A 20550-nucleotide genomic window follows, 5' to 3' on the forward strand; every position below is an offset into this window, starting at 1 on the left:
ATAATCCCATATCAGAAAATGAAATCCAACAGGCCATTAAAGAACTTCCTAAGAAAAAATCCCCAGGGCCTGATGGATTCACCAGTGAATTCTATCAAACATTCAGAGAACAGTCAATCCCAATACTATACAAACTCTTTGATATAATAAGCAAAGAGGGAGTTCTACCAAACTCCTTTTATGGCACAAATATGGTACTGATTCCAAAACCAGGCAGGTCAAAAACAGAAAAAGAAAACTATAGACCAATCTCCCTAATGAATATAGATGCAAAAATCTTAAATAGGATACTAGCATAAAGACTCCAGCAAGTGATCAGAAGGGTCATCCACCATGATCAAGTAGGATTTATACCAGGGATGCAGGGCTGGTTCAATATTAGGAAAACCATCCACATAATCGACCATATCAACAAGCAAACCAAGAAAAATCACATGATTATTTCAATAGATGCAGAAAAAGCCTTTGATATAATACAACAACCATTCCTATTGAAAACACTAGAAAGCATAGGAATAGGAGGGTCTTTCCTAAAAATAATAAACAGTATATATCTAAAACCATCAGCCAATATCATGTGCAATGGGGATCAATTAAATGCATTCCCAATAAGATCAGGAGTGAAACAAGGATGCCCATTATCACCTCTACTATTTGACATTGTACTAGAAACACTAGCAGTAGCAATTAGAGAAGAAAAAGAAATTGAAGGCATCAAAATAGGCAGGGAGGATACTAAGCTATTGCTCTTTGCAGATGATATGATGGTCTACTTAAAGAATCCTAGAGATTCAACCAAAAAGCTAATTGAAATAATCAACAACTTTAGCAAAGTTGCAGGATACAAAATAAACCCGCATAATTCATCAGCTTTTCTATACATCTCCAACATAGTTCAGCAGCAAAAACTAGAAAGAGAAATCCCATTCAAAATCACCTTAGACAAAATAAAATGCTTAGGAATCTATCTCCTGAGACAAACATAGGAACTATATGAACACAAGTACAAAACACTCTCCATACAACTAAAACTAGACTTGAGCAATTGGAAAAACATTAACTGCTCCTGGGTAGGATGAACCAATATGTTAAAAATGACCATCCTACCCAAACTGATCTATCTATTTAGTACCATACCCATAGAACTTCCAAAAAATGTCTCTACTGATTCAGAAAAAAACCATAACAAAATTCATTTGGAATAACAAAGGATCAAGGATATCCAGGGAAATAATGAAAAAAAAATACAAATGAAGGTGGCCTTGCAGTCCCAGATCTCAAACTATATTACAAAGCAGCAGTCATCAAAACAATTTGGTACTGGCTAAGAGACAGAAAGGAAGATCAGTGGAATAGACTGGGGGAAAGCGACCTCAGCAAGACAATATATGATAAACCCAAAGATCCCAGCTTTGGGGTCAAAAATCCACTATTCGATAAAAACTGCTGGGAAATTGGAGGACAGTGTGGGAAAGATTAGGATTAGATCAACACCTCATACCCTACACCAAGATTAATTCAAAATGGGTGACTGACATGAACATAAAGAAGGAAAATTTAAGTAAATTAGGGGAACACAGAATAGTATACATGTCAGACCTTTGGGAAGGGAAAGACTTTAAAACCAAGCAAGACATAGAGTCACAAAATGTAAAATAAATAATTGCGACTACATCAAATTAAAAAGCTTTTGTACAAACAAAACCAATATAACTAAAATCAGAAGGGAAGCAACAAATTGGGAAGCAATCTTTATAAAAACCTCTGACAAAGGCTTAATTACTCAAATTTACAAAGAGCTAAATCAATTGTACAAAAAATCAAGCCATTATCTAATTGATAAATGGGCAAGGGATATGAACAGGCAGTTCTCAGCCAAAGAAATCAAAACTATTAATAAGCACATGAAAAAGTGCTCTACATCTCTTATAATCAGAGAGATGCAAATCAAAACAACTCTGAGGTACCACCTCACACCTAGCAGACTGGCTAACATGACAGCTATGGAAAGTAGTGAATGCTGGAGGGGATGTGGCAAAGTAGAGACATTAATTCATTGCTGGTGGAGTTGTGAATTGATCGAACCATTCTGGAGGGCAATTTGGAACTATGCCCAAAGGGCGCTAAAAGACTGTCTGCCCTTTTATCCAGCCATAGCACTGCTGGGTTTGTACCACAAAGAGATCATAAGGAAAAAAGACTTGTACAAGAATATTCATAGCTGCGCTCTTTGTGGTGGACAAAAATTGGAAAATGAGGGGATGCCCTTCAACTGGGGAATGGCTGAACAATTGTGGTATATGTTGGTGATGGAATATTATTGTGCTCAAAGGAATAATAAAGTGGAGGAATTCCATGGAGACTGGAACAACCTCCAGGAATTGATGCAGAGCGAAAGGAGCAGAACCAGGAAAACATTGTACACAGAGACTGATACACTGTGGTATAATAGAAGGTAATGGACTCCTCCACTAGGGACAATGCAATGTCCCTGAACAATCTGCAGGGATATAATAAACACTATCCACAAGCAGAGGATAAACTGTGGGAGTAAAAACACCGATGAAAAGCAACTGCTTGACTACAGGGGCTGAGAGGAAATGACTGAGGAGAGACTCTAAATGAACACTCTAGTGCAAATACCAACAACATGGAAATGGGTTAGAACCAAGAACACATGTGAAACCCAGTGGAATTGTGTGCCGGCTATGGGAGAAGTGGTGGGAGGGGGATGGGGGAAGGAAAAAATAATGATCATTGTTTCCAATGAATAATGTTTGTAAATAACCAAATAAAATAATGTTTAAAAAGTGAAAAAAATATTTTTTTGCACATGAACATTTTTGGTTGAATCATCTAGGGTTAAAAAGAATAGATATTAATTTCCTCTCTTTTCCCTGCTTGAAAAATTGCCCCCTGAGTACAAACTATATCTCACAATATATAATTTGTTCATGAGGGGCCATCTTCACCATCTGTCAACCAAATGATATCTATAGAACTACAGGACAGATCAGCAAGTCTAGATGAAGAAGAAAAAGAGGAAGAGAAAGACCAGACAGAGAGAGCGAGAGGGACAGAGACAGAGACAAGGATGACAGAAAAATAGAGACAGAAAGAGAGGGGACAGAGATAGACAGGGAGATATATAGAGGGTGGGAGAGGGAAGAGGAGGAAAGAAAGTTAGTGCTTGGTAAGTCAAACAATCATCACCTCTTTGCTATGATTTGGCTAAAGATTACCCAGGATCCTGAAACCAAGGGACTTGAAAATTGTACCTCCTCCCTCCAGATGACTAGCCTTGCTCTCAGCCTAATCCCTAAAGCCATCATGTAACCAATTCTTGTGAAAAAAGAGACTAACACTTTCCATACTAATATTTAAATATAACTTTAACACTTGTAAAATCCTTTTGATCTTCTCAACAATCCTAGGAGATAGATAGTATTATTATAGATAATTTATAGATAAGGAAACCAAAGCAGATGGAGGTTAAGTGACTTTCCTAGGGTCACACAGCTAGTAAGTATTTGAGATTAGATTTGTATTCAGGTCTTTCTGACTCTGGGTCCAGTGCCCTATCCACTCAGTATCTTAGTTGCCTCTTTAATGCATCTATTTTGATATCCATGTGTCTTTAAGAATTTTTTGCTTGGGGTGGCATATTTGTTTGTGACCCCCAAGCATCCTTCAAAATATTTTAAACTCCCTTTTCTCCAAATTTAAGGGAGATTCTGATCCTACATATTTGTGATAAAGTTTTCCTTCCTTCATTTTCTTATCAGAAGAAGTAGAGAGCATGACATGAGAGATAGTGGAAGGAGTATTGGATTTGAAATCAGATGAGTTTGTGTAGATACCTGTTTCTGCCACTTGGGCAAGTCACTGAAGCTCACAAATCCCAAGTGTCATCTTCCTTAAAGTAAGGGTACAATGGCACATGTAAAACCCAGTGATTTTTTAATCCTGGAAAAATACTCTAAATTAATCAATTAAATAAAATTTTTAAAAAAGAGAAAAATAATAAAAACTAATAACAATTTAAAAAAGGAAAGGTAGTAGATAGGTAGTAGATTAGATAAATTCTAGGCTCATTTCCATTTCTATATCTTTAATCCTAGAACCCTAAACCCTTCATAGTTATATTCTAAGAATCTGGAATCTGAGTTGTCAAGGGAAAAGAACATAGAGGGGCTAAACATTTATATACCCCCTACTATGTGCCAGGAACTGTGTGTGTGTATATTTGTGTGTGTGTGTGTGTGTGTGTGTGTATGAAAAAGAATTTAAACTCTTTTTGTTTATTTTAACTTAAAATCCCCCTGTGATTCTTTTGAGAGATGAGCCTGTTGAAATTTCACAGATTTACATGCTCAGTCTCCCCAATGAATCATTTCACATAACCAGCTTGTACCTCTTAAGATCTTCTAGCTAGAGGTACATACAATATTGCACTTCCTAAGGGAAAATTACATACATTCTGTCTGTCTGTATGTATTCTCATTTTAGCTTTGCAACATAACAACCACGCAAGGACGGTGCTATTATTATCCTCATTTTACAGTTGAGGAAACTGAGGCAAACAGAGGTTAAGTGCCTTGCACAGAATCATATTATTAATGAGTGTTTCCACATCACCCAGAACCCATATATTGATTAGTAATTGAAACACTGACAGGAGGCACAAATGAATTGAGACCTTGAATTTATTGCTTTTCTCTCCTCGATCAAAGGTGTTTCCAAAATTCTAGTCTATAATAATGAAGGAGCTACTAATAGCTTCCTTAGATAATGCTGAGGAAAGGAAAATCCAATGAGCCCCTTGAGATCAGCTTCCTGAATTAGTTCTTTGTCAACAACAAATGCTGTGTAGTGGAGGCCATCAGAGCATAGATCCTTTACCGGCAGAACAGATGCCATAGTCTCCATCAGGGTTTACCATCACGATCTGTACCATCAAGACATAAAATAACTAACTTCCATGTGACAGATGACAATGCCTCTATAGCTTTGAGATACTCAGCCACAGTGACTTGGGACTCAGATTTGGGGCTGGGAGTTAGAAGGAAAGATAAAGAATAAAAAATCGAGACAATTATAGGGGCAAGAGAAAGCTGAATTTGCTTTTTAAACAGTTTATAGATTTCCTTTAGTAATAATTATTTTGTTAATTGGCATGATATTAGTAATATGACATGGCCCAACACTGCTCCATGGATTCCCTTCTTAACTTTTCAATCTTTTTGAACTTTATTCTTCTTTACAAAATCCACCATCTCAAAAGAGCCTATTTGCAAGTTCTCAAAGATAATACGCTATCTCCTGTGTCCATGTTGTTGCTTCTGCTATATCCTATCCATCTTTACCTTCAGCTTTTCACATCTGTGGCTTCCTAGAAGACTCAGCTCAGAACCCACCTACCACTGTAGGCCTGCCTTTCCCTGACCCCCAGCTAGTAATGACTTCCTTTCTCGAAGAGCTGATAAATTCCACACTATATCAGCTGTTTTACGAGTTCCTGTCCAAAACATTCTATGGTTGGTGATGAAATCTGCTATAGACACACACCCTGGAACTCAGGATGATCTTTCTCCCCCTAATTATATATATATATATATATATGTATATATATATAAACACACACATATATTAGTCTAAGGCACAAAAGAAAGGATTCAAGGGTAGACAGGGTCATTTGTAGGAAGAATTTAGCAACTCGCATTTACACTATTGATATTTAATTAATAATTGATTTCAATTCATGGATTATTTCTCACAATACAGTAGAGCAACTGAATGAAATGACCACTTTCAAACCCTCCTCTGTCCTTTGACCTCACTGAGACTTGACTGGAGCCATAACTAGGAATTTTCGTGCTTTTGACATGTATCACAATCACGTCAAGTAGCATGGGAAGGAGAAGTAGTCAGTATAGCCTGCCACTTGGCAGATTTCTATTTCACAAATGATCCTTGCTAACCATTTTGCTTTCTACACTTCTGAACATAAGCAGGTACTGCTCATTCCCTTCACATTTGGCTCCTTGGGATGAAGCTCTAGTCACTTCCCCCAGTTATAGATCTATTCTAGGACCATGAGAAATCCCAAGAGTCACTGCTTGCTTGTTTCTACTTCCTAACTGAACAGGCATATGTTTAATCTGAGTTGGAAAGGAGAACAGGCAGGGGCTAATGAAACAGGTGAGTGGCCATGCTTTTCATGTTTGTTCTTTTCTCTACAGCTGGCGACTTGGGACTCTGAGAAAGGTCTGAATGGCAGCCTGCAAGAGAGACACACAGGCAGCCACCTCCATGGACTGACACTCAAAGTGGTGACTGTCTTGGTAGGATCATGTTCAGGAATCAAATGCTATTGTCTATTGCTAAATGTCCTTGCTACTTCTAACACCTCATTCCCAATGTGAAACTGATAATGTTACCTTAAAGGAGAGAGACTTGAATAGGAGAGCTAGAGAAACTTTTCACAGCTTGGCTCCAGAGTCACTATATCAAATATATTTCTACTCCCTATTCTCCTCTTTCCAGATATGCTTTTACTGCTATTCTGTCCATGATGATGATGTTGATGATGAAGATGATGATAATAATTTCCTCTCCCTTTTTAGAGATTTCTCCCCCAATTTCCCATGCACATTGTATTCATTGGAACAATTCCTTGAGTTTCCTCCCTAGAAGGACCACAATAGATCTGGTGAATACTTGAAAAGGGAATAACAAGGAATGTTAGCATTCCATATTTTTTCATAGAACCAACCAGTTTACAGTTCACTATGAAAAATAAGAGAACATACCAAAGTCACAAATCCTAGACCTCCTCTCATTGGTTCAGAATATGACCTTACTCATATAATTGGCATCCATTTCTTAAAACAACCGATTTTAGAGGATGATATTCCTGTATATTATTATAACATCAGTTATCATAGTTTGGAACCTATGAGAAGCATCTAGTTTTATTAAGTTCTATAAATTATATAAATTTTAGAAAGAAATTAATGAAGTATAAATTATGGAGAAATATCAAGTCTTAATGTTTAGCACATATATGAACACATGTAAATAGGATATAACCTGATACTAATGTTATTGGTAGGGAAATCAAAGATCATATAAAATGTTTTTAAATATACATATAATTTTTCCCCATTTTAGTCCATTTATTTTATCTCCCCCTCTCATTGAAAAAAAGAAGGGGAAAAAACTTTAAAACAAATGTAAAGTCATGTAAAACAAATTCTTCTATATAAAATTATATATCTGTTTGTGGATTTTGGGTCCATCGCTTTTTTGTCAAGAAGCTTATAGAATGTACATATTTTTTCTAGTCCAATATGAATGGACAGAGGCATGATTATGATCATATGTTTTCCTGGACAGTAAGATTCAAGACAACAATGAACTGAACTCAAAGATCAGAACTAAAAATAATCTCTTGTTTGAAGATTGGGTTTCACCTATACCAATATCTAGGGAATCCACAAATTTGGTTCTTGGGCAGAGGTTTGATATCTATGGATCATAGTCCCTCAAACAGTAAATTATATTTTTACAATTATTCTAAAATTATGTTTAAAATTTATTATGTGGCCATGGCATTAACATATTCACTGCTCAATTATATTCTTTGAAAATAAAGTGGCTTTAATGTTAGCTTAAACATTGTATTTTTCTCAGGAAGAACCTTTTGTGATGGTGGCAGAGAATATACTTGGGCAGCCCAAGCGCTACAAAGGCTTCTCCATTGATGTTCTGGATGCATTGGCCAAGACCCTAGGATTCAAGTATGAAATTTATCAAGCTCCCGATGGCAAATATGGCCACCAGCTCCATAACACTTCCTGGAATGGGATGATTGGGGAACTCATCAATAAGGTAAATCTGCTAAAGGAAACTTGAAATGAAGTTCAGAAATGAGGCCTGTGTACCTTTTCACACTTTTTTGAACTATTCCTTATTAAGTCACAAAGGAAGAGCAGAAACTAGATATGTCATACATGGGCTATAGAACAGAAAGGAAAGTGAAATGACTAGAGAAGAATAATCTCTCTGTAAGCATAATTTTTGTAGAGTACATTAATCTGTAAACAGAGCAGATGAGAGACCAGAATCATAAATCTCTGGCATAGTATACTATCAAGGATGGGACATGGTGTCAATGAGAGATTATTTTCCTGTCTCCAACAAAAATTTGTATCTGAAAAAACTATCACAAATCAGAGTAGATTGGTAGACATTTTGTTGCTAATAAGGATGCTGAGAGGTTGAAATACACTATTATCAAATTCTTAACAATATGGCACTGTCATTTGGAACAAAATCATGTATTTGTATACAGTTTCTTCTATATACCTTACTCTTGTACAGTCAATAATTAAGATGAAGTCTGGGTATGAGGCCCTTTCTGTTTCTTATCTGATCCTGGCAAAGAATGTTCCTAGGAGTGAATATTCTAAAACATTTCAGTCTAGGTGACCCTTCAAATCTGAGGTTCGAGATACAATTTACAATGCCAACTTCTTGTCTTTTGGCAGACAAATGTACTCTGCCCATCATACTGAAAGATCTAGTATATTGACACTAGAGGGTTAGTAGTATGGTTGAGTTAACTCTTAATTTTTTAGCTTGTTTCTTTTTATCTATTAGAAAATAACCTAAAATGTATTAGTCTCAGAATTTCTTTCCCCATATTTATGCTTAGTTCTCCATTACTAAGTCTTTTTATCACCTGCTTTTCCCTCCATCCTTATGAAGTCTTTCTTGGAAAGAAAAAGCATAGACCTGCCCTATCAATCTCCAAGATGATTTCTGTGTCATGGTTTATTAATTAGCACATAAGTATTGAAGACCTACAGTGTGCTGCAACCCTTGCCAGAGGATATATTGATAATACAAGAAAAGAAGGCAAGTAGTTGAAAGTTTAACTAGTGGAACAATTCTAAATTATAGAAAGAAATTAATAAATGTTACCTGACAGTGTGTAATGGAAGTATGGAAGCCTTGCTATTTAATAGGTAGAGTATTGGACTTAGTATCAGCAATACCTGAGTTCAGATCCTAATTCTGTCACTCATTATATGACTCTGGGCAACTACTCTGATCTTTTGGTACCTTAGATAACTCTTGAGAAGGCAGAATGGTGTAGTGAAAAGAACTCTGGATTTGGAGTCAAAAGATAGGGTTTAAATTACAGTTTTGTCTTTTTGCTAACTGAGCAAACTAACTAACCCCTTTAATCCTCAGTTTCCCTTTCTGTAAGAAGAACAAGTTGGATTTGGTTACCTTCATTATTCTTTCCAGCTTTAGTCTATGATCCTATTGATTGATGAGTGGTCCTAGATAGGATGTGATATGGATGAGTGAACTCCTATTCTTGAAGTGCTTCACTAGTCAAAATCAGAGTTTCTTTGCCCAGATACATAATTGTATGATGTAGACAATAACTATTGAAAGTGTTTTGAGGACAGAAAGCTCATCATGAGCCACAGTGATAAGAAAGGAAGAGAGAAATAAGTATTATGGAGGGCTTTTAATAAACATCATCTTATTTGATACAATAATGCTCCAAGGAAGCTGCTGTTATAAAGGGAGGAAATGCTCCATTCTAGGGGCAGATAATCCAACAGATTTGAGAGTCATTTTGATACACATTCATTAAGCACTTAATGCTTGTTAAGCGCTGTGCCATGTTCAGGGAGAAAAGAGGTGGGGAAATAAATTTGAAACCTAATTTTTCTCAAGGATTTTTAAGCTTCTACAGAAAGAATTTAAAATTATAGACATTCATCTAGCCCTTTGCAATTTATAGTGGATTTTCTTTATAAGAACACTGGAATATTGGTTAGTACAGCTGATTTTATCATACATATATTATCTTATAGCCATCATAAATATGAATAAAACAGAATCTCAAAGCTCAAGTGATTCATCCAAGATGGCACATCTAGTAAATGTTTAAGGCAGAATCTGAACCCAGGTCTTCTAACCCCAAGCCCTGTATTCAGAGATCAAAGGAAAATAAGAACGATGGAGTAAATGTTTTTAGGATCCACCAAACTTGTTCCTGAAAAAAAAAGCCTGTGGTGAAGTTAAATTTAAACTACACAATAATAATTGTCAAAAAGTATGATCATTATTGTGTAAGTGGAGGAATAGTGGATTCCCTCTTCATCAAAAGTCTTCATGAGAAGACTAGATAACCTTTTAGCTGGGATTTTGTTAAAGGAAATTTTTAATGAATTTATAGGTTGTACTGACTGAGCTCTGAAGTCCGTTTCAAGTCTAAGATTCTATGATTCCATGAACTAAATCTGAGATTTTGTTTGATTTAAAAAAAAAAAAGATAGGTGTTTCCAAAGGAATGGAGAGTTTGGAAAGGTAAGGAAAAGAACAGAGTTGACTTGTCTGGCATTGAGATTTTCCACATAGATGATTAACCTAGATTAACCTATCTTACATAAGGGATATGGAAGACAAAGAGTAAAAAATAGTATTAAGTATGCCGTGGTCAAGATTTGACTCTTTTTTGTGGTTCCAGTCACGTATCTCATCCCTAACTATTGTTGTAAATTTTACAAATATATACCGATGTACCAAGGGGGAAAAGAGAGAACGTTGAAGATTTAATGTGATCCAGGGCTCTCTTGGAGAGGAGTTGGTGGGGGGGGAGATGATATACAAACAAAACAAAACAGAACAAACGCATCTTGGACCATGGGAGTCTCTGATGATGGATCATGAGCATTCTTCCTTTATATCAAAACATACCATTTCTTTCTTTAAAAATACAAACAAACTACTTTTATCTTCCATTTTTGAATCAGTATTAAGGACAGGTTCCAAGACAGAAAAGTGGTAGGGCTAGGCAACTGGGGTTAAGTGACTTGATAAGGGTCACACCACTTGGAAGAGTATGAGTTCAGATTTGAACCCATGACTCTTCTCTTTGCTCTCTATCCACTGAGCCTCCTAGCTGCCTCAGCCCATTCCTTTCCATGAATCATAGGGAATTTTAGGAGCCGAGAAGACATTTAACTAGTTGATTTTGTGTTTCAGAGAGCAGACATGGCAATATCTGCGATCACCATCACCCCAGAGCGGGAGAGTGTTGTAGACTTCAGCAAACGGTACATGGATTACTCAGTGGGGATTCTCATCAAGAAGCCAGAAGAGAAAATCAACATTTTCTCTCTCTTTGCTCCTTTTGACTTTGCTGTTTGGGCCTGCATCGCAGCAGCCATCCCCGTGGTTGGTGTGTTGATATTTGTACTGAACCGAATACAGGCTGTCAGGTTACAGAACTCTTCACAGTCCAGTCCATCAGCCTCTTCTACCCTTCACAGTGCCATATGGATTGTCTATGGAGCCTTTGTACAGCAAGGTATATTGTGGATTCTTGTTTAGTTCCCCTTCCTTATGCCCACTGGAAATCTCTAATCAGTGGCTCATTTTTAAAAGAGTAGAAAGACCTTTAAAAGAATGTATCTTGATCTGAATCATTGCTAAGGACCTAGAGCATTCTTTCCATCTTGATGTCTAGACATGAATAAAATAACACCAATCCTGCCTTTACATTCAACTGTCTCTTTCATTAGAATGAATTTGAAATGTTCAGGTTTGATCTTATTTGTCATTTGATTTTACCTTGAATCAGTCATTTTGCATTGACTGCTCTCAAATGAAAGTTAACTTGCTGCTTAATTTAAAGCTATTGATGGGAGAGAAAACCATGAGATTATTTAGTAGGGATCTAAATGGGAAGCCAAGCATTCCTGAGATGTTGAGAGCTTGAGCATTTTCAGAGATTTTGGACCAATGTTCAGTAATGTTATGGGACTGTCAGATTTTGGCTGGGAACTACAAATACACACAGCTCCTAATGTGATTATTGGCCCTGATTCTTGCCTCAGCAGAGACTTGGTGGGCTGAAGAAAAACAATGTGCCCCTGAGAGCAGTCTTAAGCAACCACCGAAGGGACCCAAGAGACATAATTGGACTCATAGGGGCAGCCTTTGACTAAAAGTCAAACATAATCGTTCCAGAATATTCTAAAAAGATTCATCAAGGGAAGGCAGGATATTAAGAAAGAAACATAGCATGGCATATCACGCCATCATGATTTTTGAAGGTTGAAAAGAAAAAGCATACAGATCCATGGGTGGGAGCTAATATCATATTTATATACTTTTTCCTGAATATGAAATGTAAATTGGAAATTGGAAACATCCCAAATCATAGCTTGGGGCCATGGAGGTTTTGTACCACAGTAGAATAATGTATACGACTACCAATGAAGTCATTTATTTTTAAAAATCCAAGGCAGCCTACTGTACATTTTGATAAATTTCATGTTACTTGGAGTGGATACTGGTGTGGCAGTGTTTTGTGGCATCCTCAGTGGATCCTTAAGTTCCCAATGGCTCCTATCTTGGATTCATAACTATCCTTTTTCACTTGGATTAGGGCAGAATGAGAAACAAATAACAAAACTTGTGATTAATTACCAGTGTGATAGATGGCAATGCGAGTGGTTGGGGTATCTGAATGGTCACCATTTTGTTTTGTTTTTTTAACCCTTACTTTCTACCTTAGAAACACTACTGTGTATTGGTTCTAAGGCAGAAGAGCATTAAGGGCTAGGCAAAGGGGTTTAAGTGACTGATCCAGGGTCACACAGCTAGGAAGTGTCTAAGGTCAGATTTGAAACTAGAATTTCCCATCTCTAAGCTTAGCTTTAAATGCACTGATCTACCTGGTCCCCCTGGTTACTGGTTAAGGGAACTGATGAATTCTTTTATGTTCTCTGCTTCTTTCAGGTGGAGAATCACCCACAAATTCCATGGCAATGCGCATTGTAATGGGGAGCTGGTGGCTTTTCACTCTGATTGTCTGTTCATCTTACACAGCAAACCTTGCTGCCTTCCTCACAGTGTCACGGATGGATAACCCAATAAGGTAAAAAAAAAAAGACTTTTTTTCATTCTAGATTAGGATTAGAGGGTATAGAATAAAGAGGTAGAAAGTGAGGAGGTATGTATATTCTAAATCAAAGAAATCGATCCCCTTGTAAAAAGACCTCAAACATTCCTTCATTTATTATTAATTATTATTACCATCATTTTATCTATGAAGTCCAAGTCTATTCAAAAGATGGAGAAATCATTGGGGTAGAATTCAAAAAATGGGATAAATCCATTTGATTTGGGTATCTTGTGACCCATGACTGGTAGTCTTTTTATTTTTCTTTTTACTCCAAGATATTCAGTTTGAATATTCACTTTGGGGGCATGGTGTTGTCTCTAGATGAGTCTTCCATTACTCAATATGGTTATATCCTTACCAGACTTTGCTACTCTTTGAACATCTCCAGTTGTCTCTGTTGCTGGTGCTAGTTTCTGAAGGGATCTCTGATAACTCTTTCAAAGCTCATAATTTTGCAATCTGGCCCCTTCCATCTCTAGATATTCATCTTCCCAATAAGCTTACTTCAGGACACACACACACACACACACACACACACACACACACACACACAATGTATTCCAGGTGCTTGGACTGGTGACTGGGGGATGGATGGAGAAAAAACTATCCCTCCCTACCACCAACAAATGGCTAACAGCGAATGTCCTGGGCAAGGATGAAAAGCAACACCAAGTCAGACTGAGGGGCATATTGATCCTTTTATATGCAAACTCATTCATGATCCATGCCTCCTGAACCATCAGGCCTTCTGGCTCCCAACGCAGTTCAAAGGCATTCTGCTATCCACCCACAGTAAGCTCTAAGCTGTCATGGGTGAATCCAGTCTTCCACTCTTCGCATGCTAGATTGGCAATGGGCAATGATGTCGGTGTGTGTCTCTAGGACTGGGACCTCACCAATAAGTTACAGTTGAGTAATTGCTTCAGGGCCCTGAGTTCTCCAAATCAATGAAATGATAGTTCCAGATTAATTTCTTCATTTATGGGTAGGAGGAAGAGGTAGAAGGAAACACCAGTCATTAAGGTCCTATTATGCACCAGGCACTGTGCAAATCTTTTACAAATATTATCTCATTTGTTTCATTTGATCAAATGAGATAATACTTGAAAAGCACTTAGTATAGTGCCTCAAACAAAGTAAGTGCTTAATGAAATTCATTCCATTTGTCTTCCTTATATGCATGTACAAGTATTGTATCCATATGTATACACACATATGCACATGCACATATGCATATGGCTAAATACATGTAGATATGCACACACATGTATGAATATATTAATATCAATGTCCATACACATGTATGCAAATAACCAAACATAAATATACTGCATGTATATTCGTATATATTACCCAATATATAACAGAAATATATTTATGCATATATACATATATGTACATAAATATATACTATGAAATAGTTACACACTACTTAAATTAGATTGTTGCCAAGGAGACAGGTGAGTCATATAGTTACAGGTGGCTTTGCTGACTCCCTGACTCCATCTGCTTCTAACACTGGAATAGATTTGTTTTCCTTCTAGAAGTTAACTCCACTGGTGTCTCCACCTCGCCCTGGGATTTTGTCCCTGAGGAAGATGGCAGGAATTTAGAGCTAGAAGCAACCTTTGAGAACTAGTTAGTCCATTCACTTATTTTGAAGAGTAAGACAATGAGCTACAGAAAGGGAATATGGCTTACCAATAGGATCAGTGGTCAGTTTGTATGGCTGGATCAAAGAAATTATGGATTGATTATAGCTGCCTATTTTTCTCAATTTATATGACTGAGTAGAGGATGAGAGGGGGAAGATAATAGCTAACAGAAATAGTAGGATCTAATAAGAAGGGTTTTTAATTTTTTTTTTAATGAATGACAGAGATAGGGGCAGGTAGATGGCTCAGTGGATAGAGAGGCAGGTCTAGAGACAAAAGGTCCTGTGTTAAAATCTGACTTCAGACACTTCCTAGTTGTGTGACCCTGGGGTAGTCATTTAACACCCATTGCCTAGCCCTTACCACTCTTCTGCCTTGGAACCAATATTGCATCTAAGACAGAAGATAATGGTTTAAAAAATAATGAGGTAGAAAAATAGGGAGAAATTGAATGTTAGTTAGAGGGAGGATGACAGTAGAGGCAATCTATTAAAGAAGATAGGAAGGGAGGGGATCAAGGATACATGTGGATGGTTTGACCTTGGCAAGCAGGATCACCTCTTCATTTGGAAATTATCTTCAGAAATACCAATCAGCAACTCATCTATAATTAATCATTCCAGAGAGTTACTTGGGGCATGGGGTGTTTAAATGACTTGCTCATGGTCATAGAGCTAGAACTTCTTAAAGTTAGATTTTAACCCAATCTTAGAGCCCTTTAGAATGACTTGCTAAATAAACTACCCCCTTCTTTTAATGTTTAAAAACAGAATTTCTCTTTACCTTTCATTGAAAAACTGCAGGAGATTTACTTGGGTCTGAGCTATTGGCTCATTAATTTTAAAATGTTATGAGGTATGGGGTCAAAGATCATGGAAACCCATATTCTTTCATTCTAAAGATGATTAAAGACCAAACTGGGCTTGCTGACTTCACATTCACCTTGCACCCCTCTCGTCTGCAGTGAGAGATAAAAGCCTTGCTTATCATGCTGGAAAATGTTTATACCATGTTTGATCCTGTTCCCAGTTTGCTTAATGTTGATAGGGTACCATTTTATAGTTGTTGAGGTACCAGATGGAGATTGTTTCACTTCTGTTCACCTTTTCCTTTTTCATCTTTTGCATTCTCCCAATATCTTCCCTCCTACCTCTCTCCTTATTCACTGACTCCTGAAAAAAAAATATGGGGAATCCCATCCAAATGTTATACAATATGGTTCTATGTTTGGACTGCCAATGTTCATGAAATGTCACAGGTCCCATTCTCTTTGTAATGTTAAGGCATCCATACAGCTCAATGATGTCTGAATTTCTATTCTGATTTTCAAGGATCATTGAGGGCAAGCAAGAATGAAATATTTGGGAAGGCTAGGTTCAGCAAAGGAGCACAAATATCACCTAACCTACTGGACATTTGGCCATTCCTCAGTTGATCCCTCTGATCTGTACTTGGCCTCATGGTATCATGCATGGTTCTGCACAGCCTAGACGAACATAAGAAAGTTGGCTCATCAAAAAATCCCCCCCCCCCAAATGCTTGTGTTTTTCTCTAAAGAGGCACATGAGGTAGAAAGCACACAATCTAATAATCTGTGCTGGAGCAGAAAATTTCTCCTAATGGCTAAAGTCCCCTTGTTGCAGTTTAAGTCTAATTTTCCTAACTCTATCCTCTGTGGGTATGAAGAACATCTGATCCACTTGCTTCTTGTTTATTTTCAACCTTGAAAAGTTTACTATTCTCATCTACTCTATACCCCAGGTTTCTTTTTCTTCTGGGTGACATTCCTAGAACTTTCTGTTAAGTCTCATATTATATGGGCAGAATGATGATAACAACAATTCATATTTATATATTGTTTCAGGTTTCACAAGCTACTTCGTAGCTAACAGCTCTGTGAGATGAGTGGTGCACATATAATTCACATTTGATAGGTGGGAAAATCAAGACATAAATTGGGTGATGGTCAGTGAAAATAGATGCACAAAGACTTGTGGATTAGAAGTGCCAGAAGTAAAATCATGATAAGAGCTAATATTTAAATTATAATCTGAGATTTAGATATTTATTTTTCACACCAATACCAGCAAGTATAAAGGGTCAAGAAGTTAAATAATTTATCCAAGGTTACCCAGGTAGCAAGTGGCATAATCTCTGAAACAAAATCCCTAGCCATCCTCTGTTCTCTCTTTTCTTTAGGAAGTAGAGTTTGAAAGAGTCATCTCAAGCCCACTGTTGCTTATACCTTACTAATTTGAGGAATAGTTTTCTTTCTTTCCCAAAGCTTGTCAGTCAAAAAACGGATCAACACAGAATCCTAATTCAAGAAAGGATCCCAAAGGATGCTAATCTTTGTGTTGACAATATGAAGAAAAAAAGGAAGCTGTAGTGAACTAGGTCATGTAGTATTAAACCTAGAGGTTAAATGACTACCTCCAATCATGAAAGAATTAAGTGAAGCATGGATGAAATGGTGAAAAGAGAGAATAAGGACAGTTACAACAGACTAAAATGAATGACCTCCTTATACAAATATGTAGGGTAAAACAGTTTCATCTAGGCTCAGGACCCAGTCTGGGATATGAGAAACAGGTGGTACCAACGTTCTTTTGTCCTCGGAGTACACAGAGTCTAAAAGGACCTTGAGGGGTTGCATGGACCAACATAACTCCTCCTAACCTCCCCACACCAAACATACACTATCATAAAAGGACTTTGAAATAAATGAAAACAGACAAGAATTTTGTGTGATCCTTTTAGTATTATTGCCACGAAATAACTGAGTAATTCTTTCAGTCCTTTGACAAGAAGCCTAAAGAACGATATCTCTCTTCCTATCTGGATTCCTTGAATGGAGCCAAGGCCACAAAGGTGGCAGCAAAGTGCTTTAGAAGGAAAGCTGATAAACATTGAATAATTGGTGATTTGGAAATGAATGTTAGCAGAATGTGATGATGGGTTTAATTTTGCAGTTCTACATGACAAAGCAAGGAATATTCTATATCAGGATGCCCTTTAGAATTAATGTGAACTTAAAAGAAAGTGAAGGGAGAGGATAGGGAGGCAAGGGAACAAAAGAAAGAAAACCTAGATGTGATATGAAAAATTCTAAGGAGGAATATCCTTGATGTTATAGAAGCTGAAAAAGATGAAATTTTGTCTATAGAATGGCAAATAATCCCAATGATCAAAGGAGTGATATTAAAGGCAACCAATGTAGAGTTCTCTGGTAAACTCAAATTTTAAGAGCCTCATATAAAAAGATAAAGAAAATAAATAGGTATGTAGACATTATGTATACATAATATGCATATATATACTATAATATGTACAATGCAGATATACAATTTGGGTATAGAAAGATCAAGAGAAACTGAAACAGAGACACATCCAGAGAGAGGGACTAAAAGACCCAGAGACATTAGGAGAATTGGTAATTAACAATGTTTCTATTGAATATTTTTTTGAGAAGACAGAGAGATATAGATTAGTTATAGTAATGTGGTTATTTTATATACTTTGTTGAAAAACTATATCAAAGGGAAATGAAAAATATTATATTCATGTATTTATATACTTAAATATGTACATACATATATTCATATAATTTCATATATGTATATTTATACAATTTATGCATAATTATATAAAACATGTATATTTTAAATAAAATGTTAATATTCTGTGTGCATGGGTATACAAACACACAACATACACAATACATGGAGAAAAATGCAACATATTGGCAAAACCCCATAAGAATAGTATCTAGAAAATTAAAATTCTTGAACACTTAGAGGAAACATTGTTTAACTTGGTATATACAGACTCCCCAAACTTTATTGATAGATTCTATGGCATCCATGAATTTGGATGGGAAGAAATAACATTGTTATTTTTAACTGTCATTCCTCATTAACTTCAGTTATGAATTTATATATACAGATATAAATACACATATATACATGTACACATATACATATACACACATACACATAAACATATACACACATATGTATATATATATATTATATGGAAGGGATTGCTAGGTTTCACAAGACTGCCAATGGGATCTATGATACACACACACACACACATTTAAAAATATCAAATATAGAATCAACTGATTCTTTGGAAAACACAGCAGACAGAATAAAAAAGCTGTTTTTAAAGCTGTTTTCAGAGCTGTAATGTAAGCCATTCAAGGATAAGTTCTTTTTTATGGAAGGCAGTGTAATTCTATGAAGTGGTAGAAAGAATAACTGTGGACATTACTGGATGAAAGCATTGTTAGTAGAAGTTCGAATTAACCAAATTTCTCTTGAAATGATTTCTTGAGGTGAGTCAGAGGGATGGGAATTGGTTATAGTTATGTTCTTTTAGAGCTTATTGAACAATTGCACCCAAAGTATATTGATTCACGTGTGTACTTCAATTGGAGCAGGTCTCCAGTGGTATGTGAGAGGGTAAAGATTTCTTTAGCATTTTTGTCATTTTACTTGAAGGGCACAAAAATCATGTTTATCTATATTTAGGGGATAAAATATTGAGATACTAATATCAGAAAAGATGAACAGCATTGGTGAAAAATTTAGTTTAGAGAAATGTCAAACATCTAACATAAAACCTTACAGAAATATGTGTAAAGTACTGCTTTTAGGAGTATTTTATAGACATATTTTATAACCATAACAGGTGTTCATGGAAAATGTCAAGAGATTTTAGCTGACCACAGATTTAATTTAGAGCTTAGAAATATAAAATGGTTGCTATGGAATTTAAAATTATGTCGCATTAATTAATAAAATTATCTGGATCAAGAACAACAATAGGATTATAGATTTATAGAATTTGAGCTCTGATGCCGAATAGTGTTGCTTATTTTACAAATGAGAGAATTGTAGCCCAGGGAAGTTGTGTTTTGCCTCATCACACAGGTTTTAAGTGTTAGAGGTAGAACTTGGAACAGATACTCTAGGGCTAGAATCAGAACTCTTTCCACTTTACTACACTGTCTCTGCTATTATCCTCTGTATAGATGGGAATGAAGTTCCAATCTGTAGTTGGAATGACAACACTATTTTATTTTTTCCCCATTTACATGTAAGAGAACTGAGTCTATCCTAGCTGACTAAACACCCAGATATAAGTCTTAGTGATTCTATTACAAGACAATTTTCAGAATTTCCTGACTTTGGACTCTGATTGGTCAGTCAGTGAAATAGAATTTTTAAGCAGAAAAAAAAATGGCATTCATGTTCTAATAAAAAAGGCAGGAAAAAAAGGAATTTATGTTCTAATATCAGTGTAATATGCAAATGGATATGTACATGGAAGATCTATACCTGGCAATTTTACAAGGGTGCTACCTTTGAGGGAGACTGAAGGAGGCCACTTATAGAAGGTAGAATTTAACCTGAATCTTAAAAGAACCCCAAAATGACAAGAAATAAACATGAGAGTAGAGGAGTCTTTTTTTTCCTAGAGAGCATCTCAGAGGGTCAAATAGAAATAAGTAGGGTTATTAAATATTTAAGTACTCTGGGTTCCCGAAGGCCATCTTGGGTTTTAAACATCTCTCACCCAGGCCTCCAAAGAGGTTTTTATAGTTTATCAACTTTACCCTATCAAATCTGATGTCTTCAATTGTATTTAGATGGCTCTGATACAATGGCTCTTCTAGGACCAGTAGGAGAGTAGGACCTTCCCTTTTAGAACAGGACTCAGCGACACAAGAAGACAACCTTTTGGGATGATGTACTTGGTGGAGTACAGTTACCATGGCAACAGGCATACCTTAGTCACTAAAAGCAAGAGAGTAGATGTTAAACGAAATTGGTCCAGTCAGATAAAAAAACAGAATAGAGGTAAAATTATTGGAGAAAATACATAATA

The 20550-nt window shown here is 36.4% G+C and overlaps 1 protein-coding gene across 2 annotated transcripts in view; it reads left to right on the forward strand.

The window, feature by feature from the left end:
• GRID1 (glutamate ionotropic receptor delta type subunit 1) overlaps positions 1–20550 on the forward strand; it is a 1152573-nt gene that overhangs the window by 1008963 nt on the left and 123060 nt on the right. For both annotated transcript variants that reach the window (XM_001363901.3, XM_056797312.1), the window contains 4 exons: positions 6243–6344; positions 7696–7893; positions 11074–11398; positions 12835–12973. In XM_001363901.3, the coding sequence (XP_001363938.1) occupies positions 6243–6344; positions 7696–7893; positions 11074–11398; positions 12835–12973 (764 nt within the window). The remainder of the gene's footprint in view (positions 1–6242; positions 6345–7695; positions 7894–11073; positions 11399–12834; positions 12974–20550) is intronic.

The sequence above is a fragment of the Monodelphis domestica genome, chromosome 1 (assembly GCF_027887165.1).
Source record: "Monodelphis domestica isolate mMonDom1 chromosome 1, mMonDom1.pri, whole genome shotgun sequence".
Lineage (NCBI taxonomy): Eukaryota > Metazoa > Chordata > Mammalia > Didelphimorphia > Didelphidae > Monodelphis > Monodelphis domestica.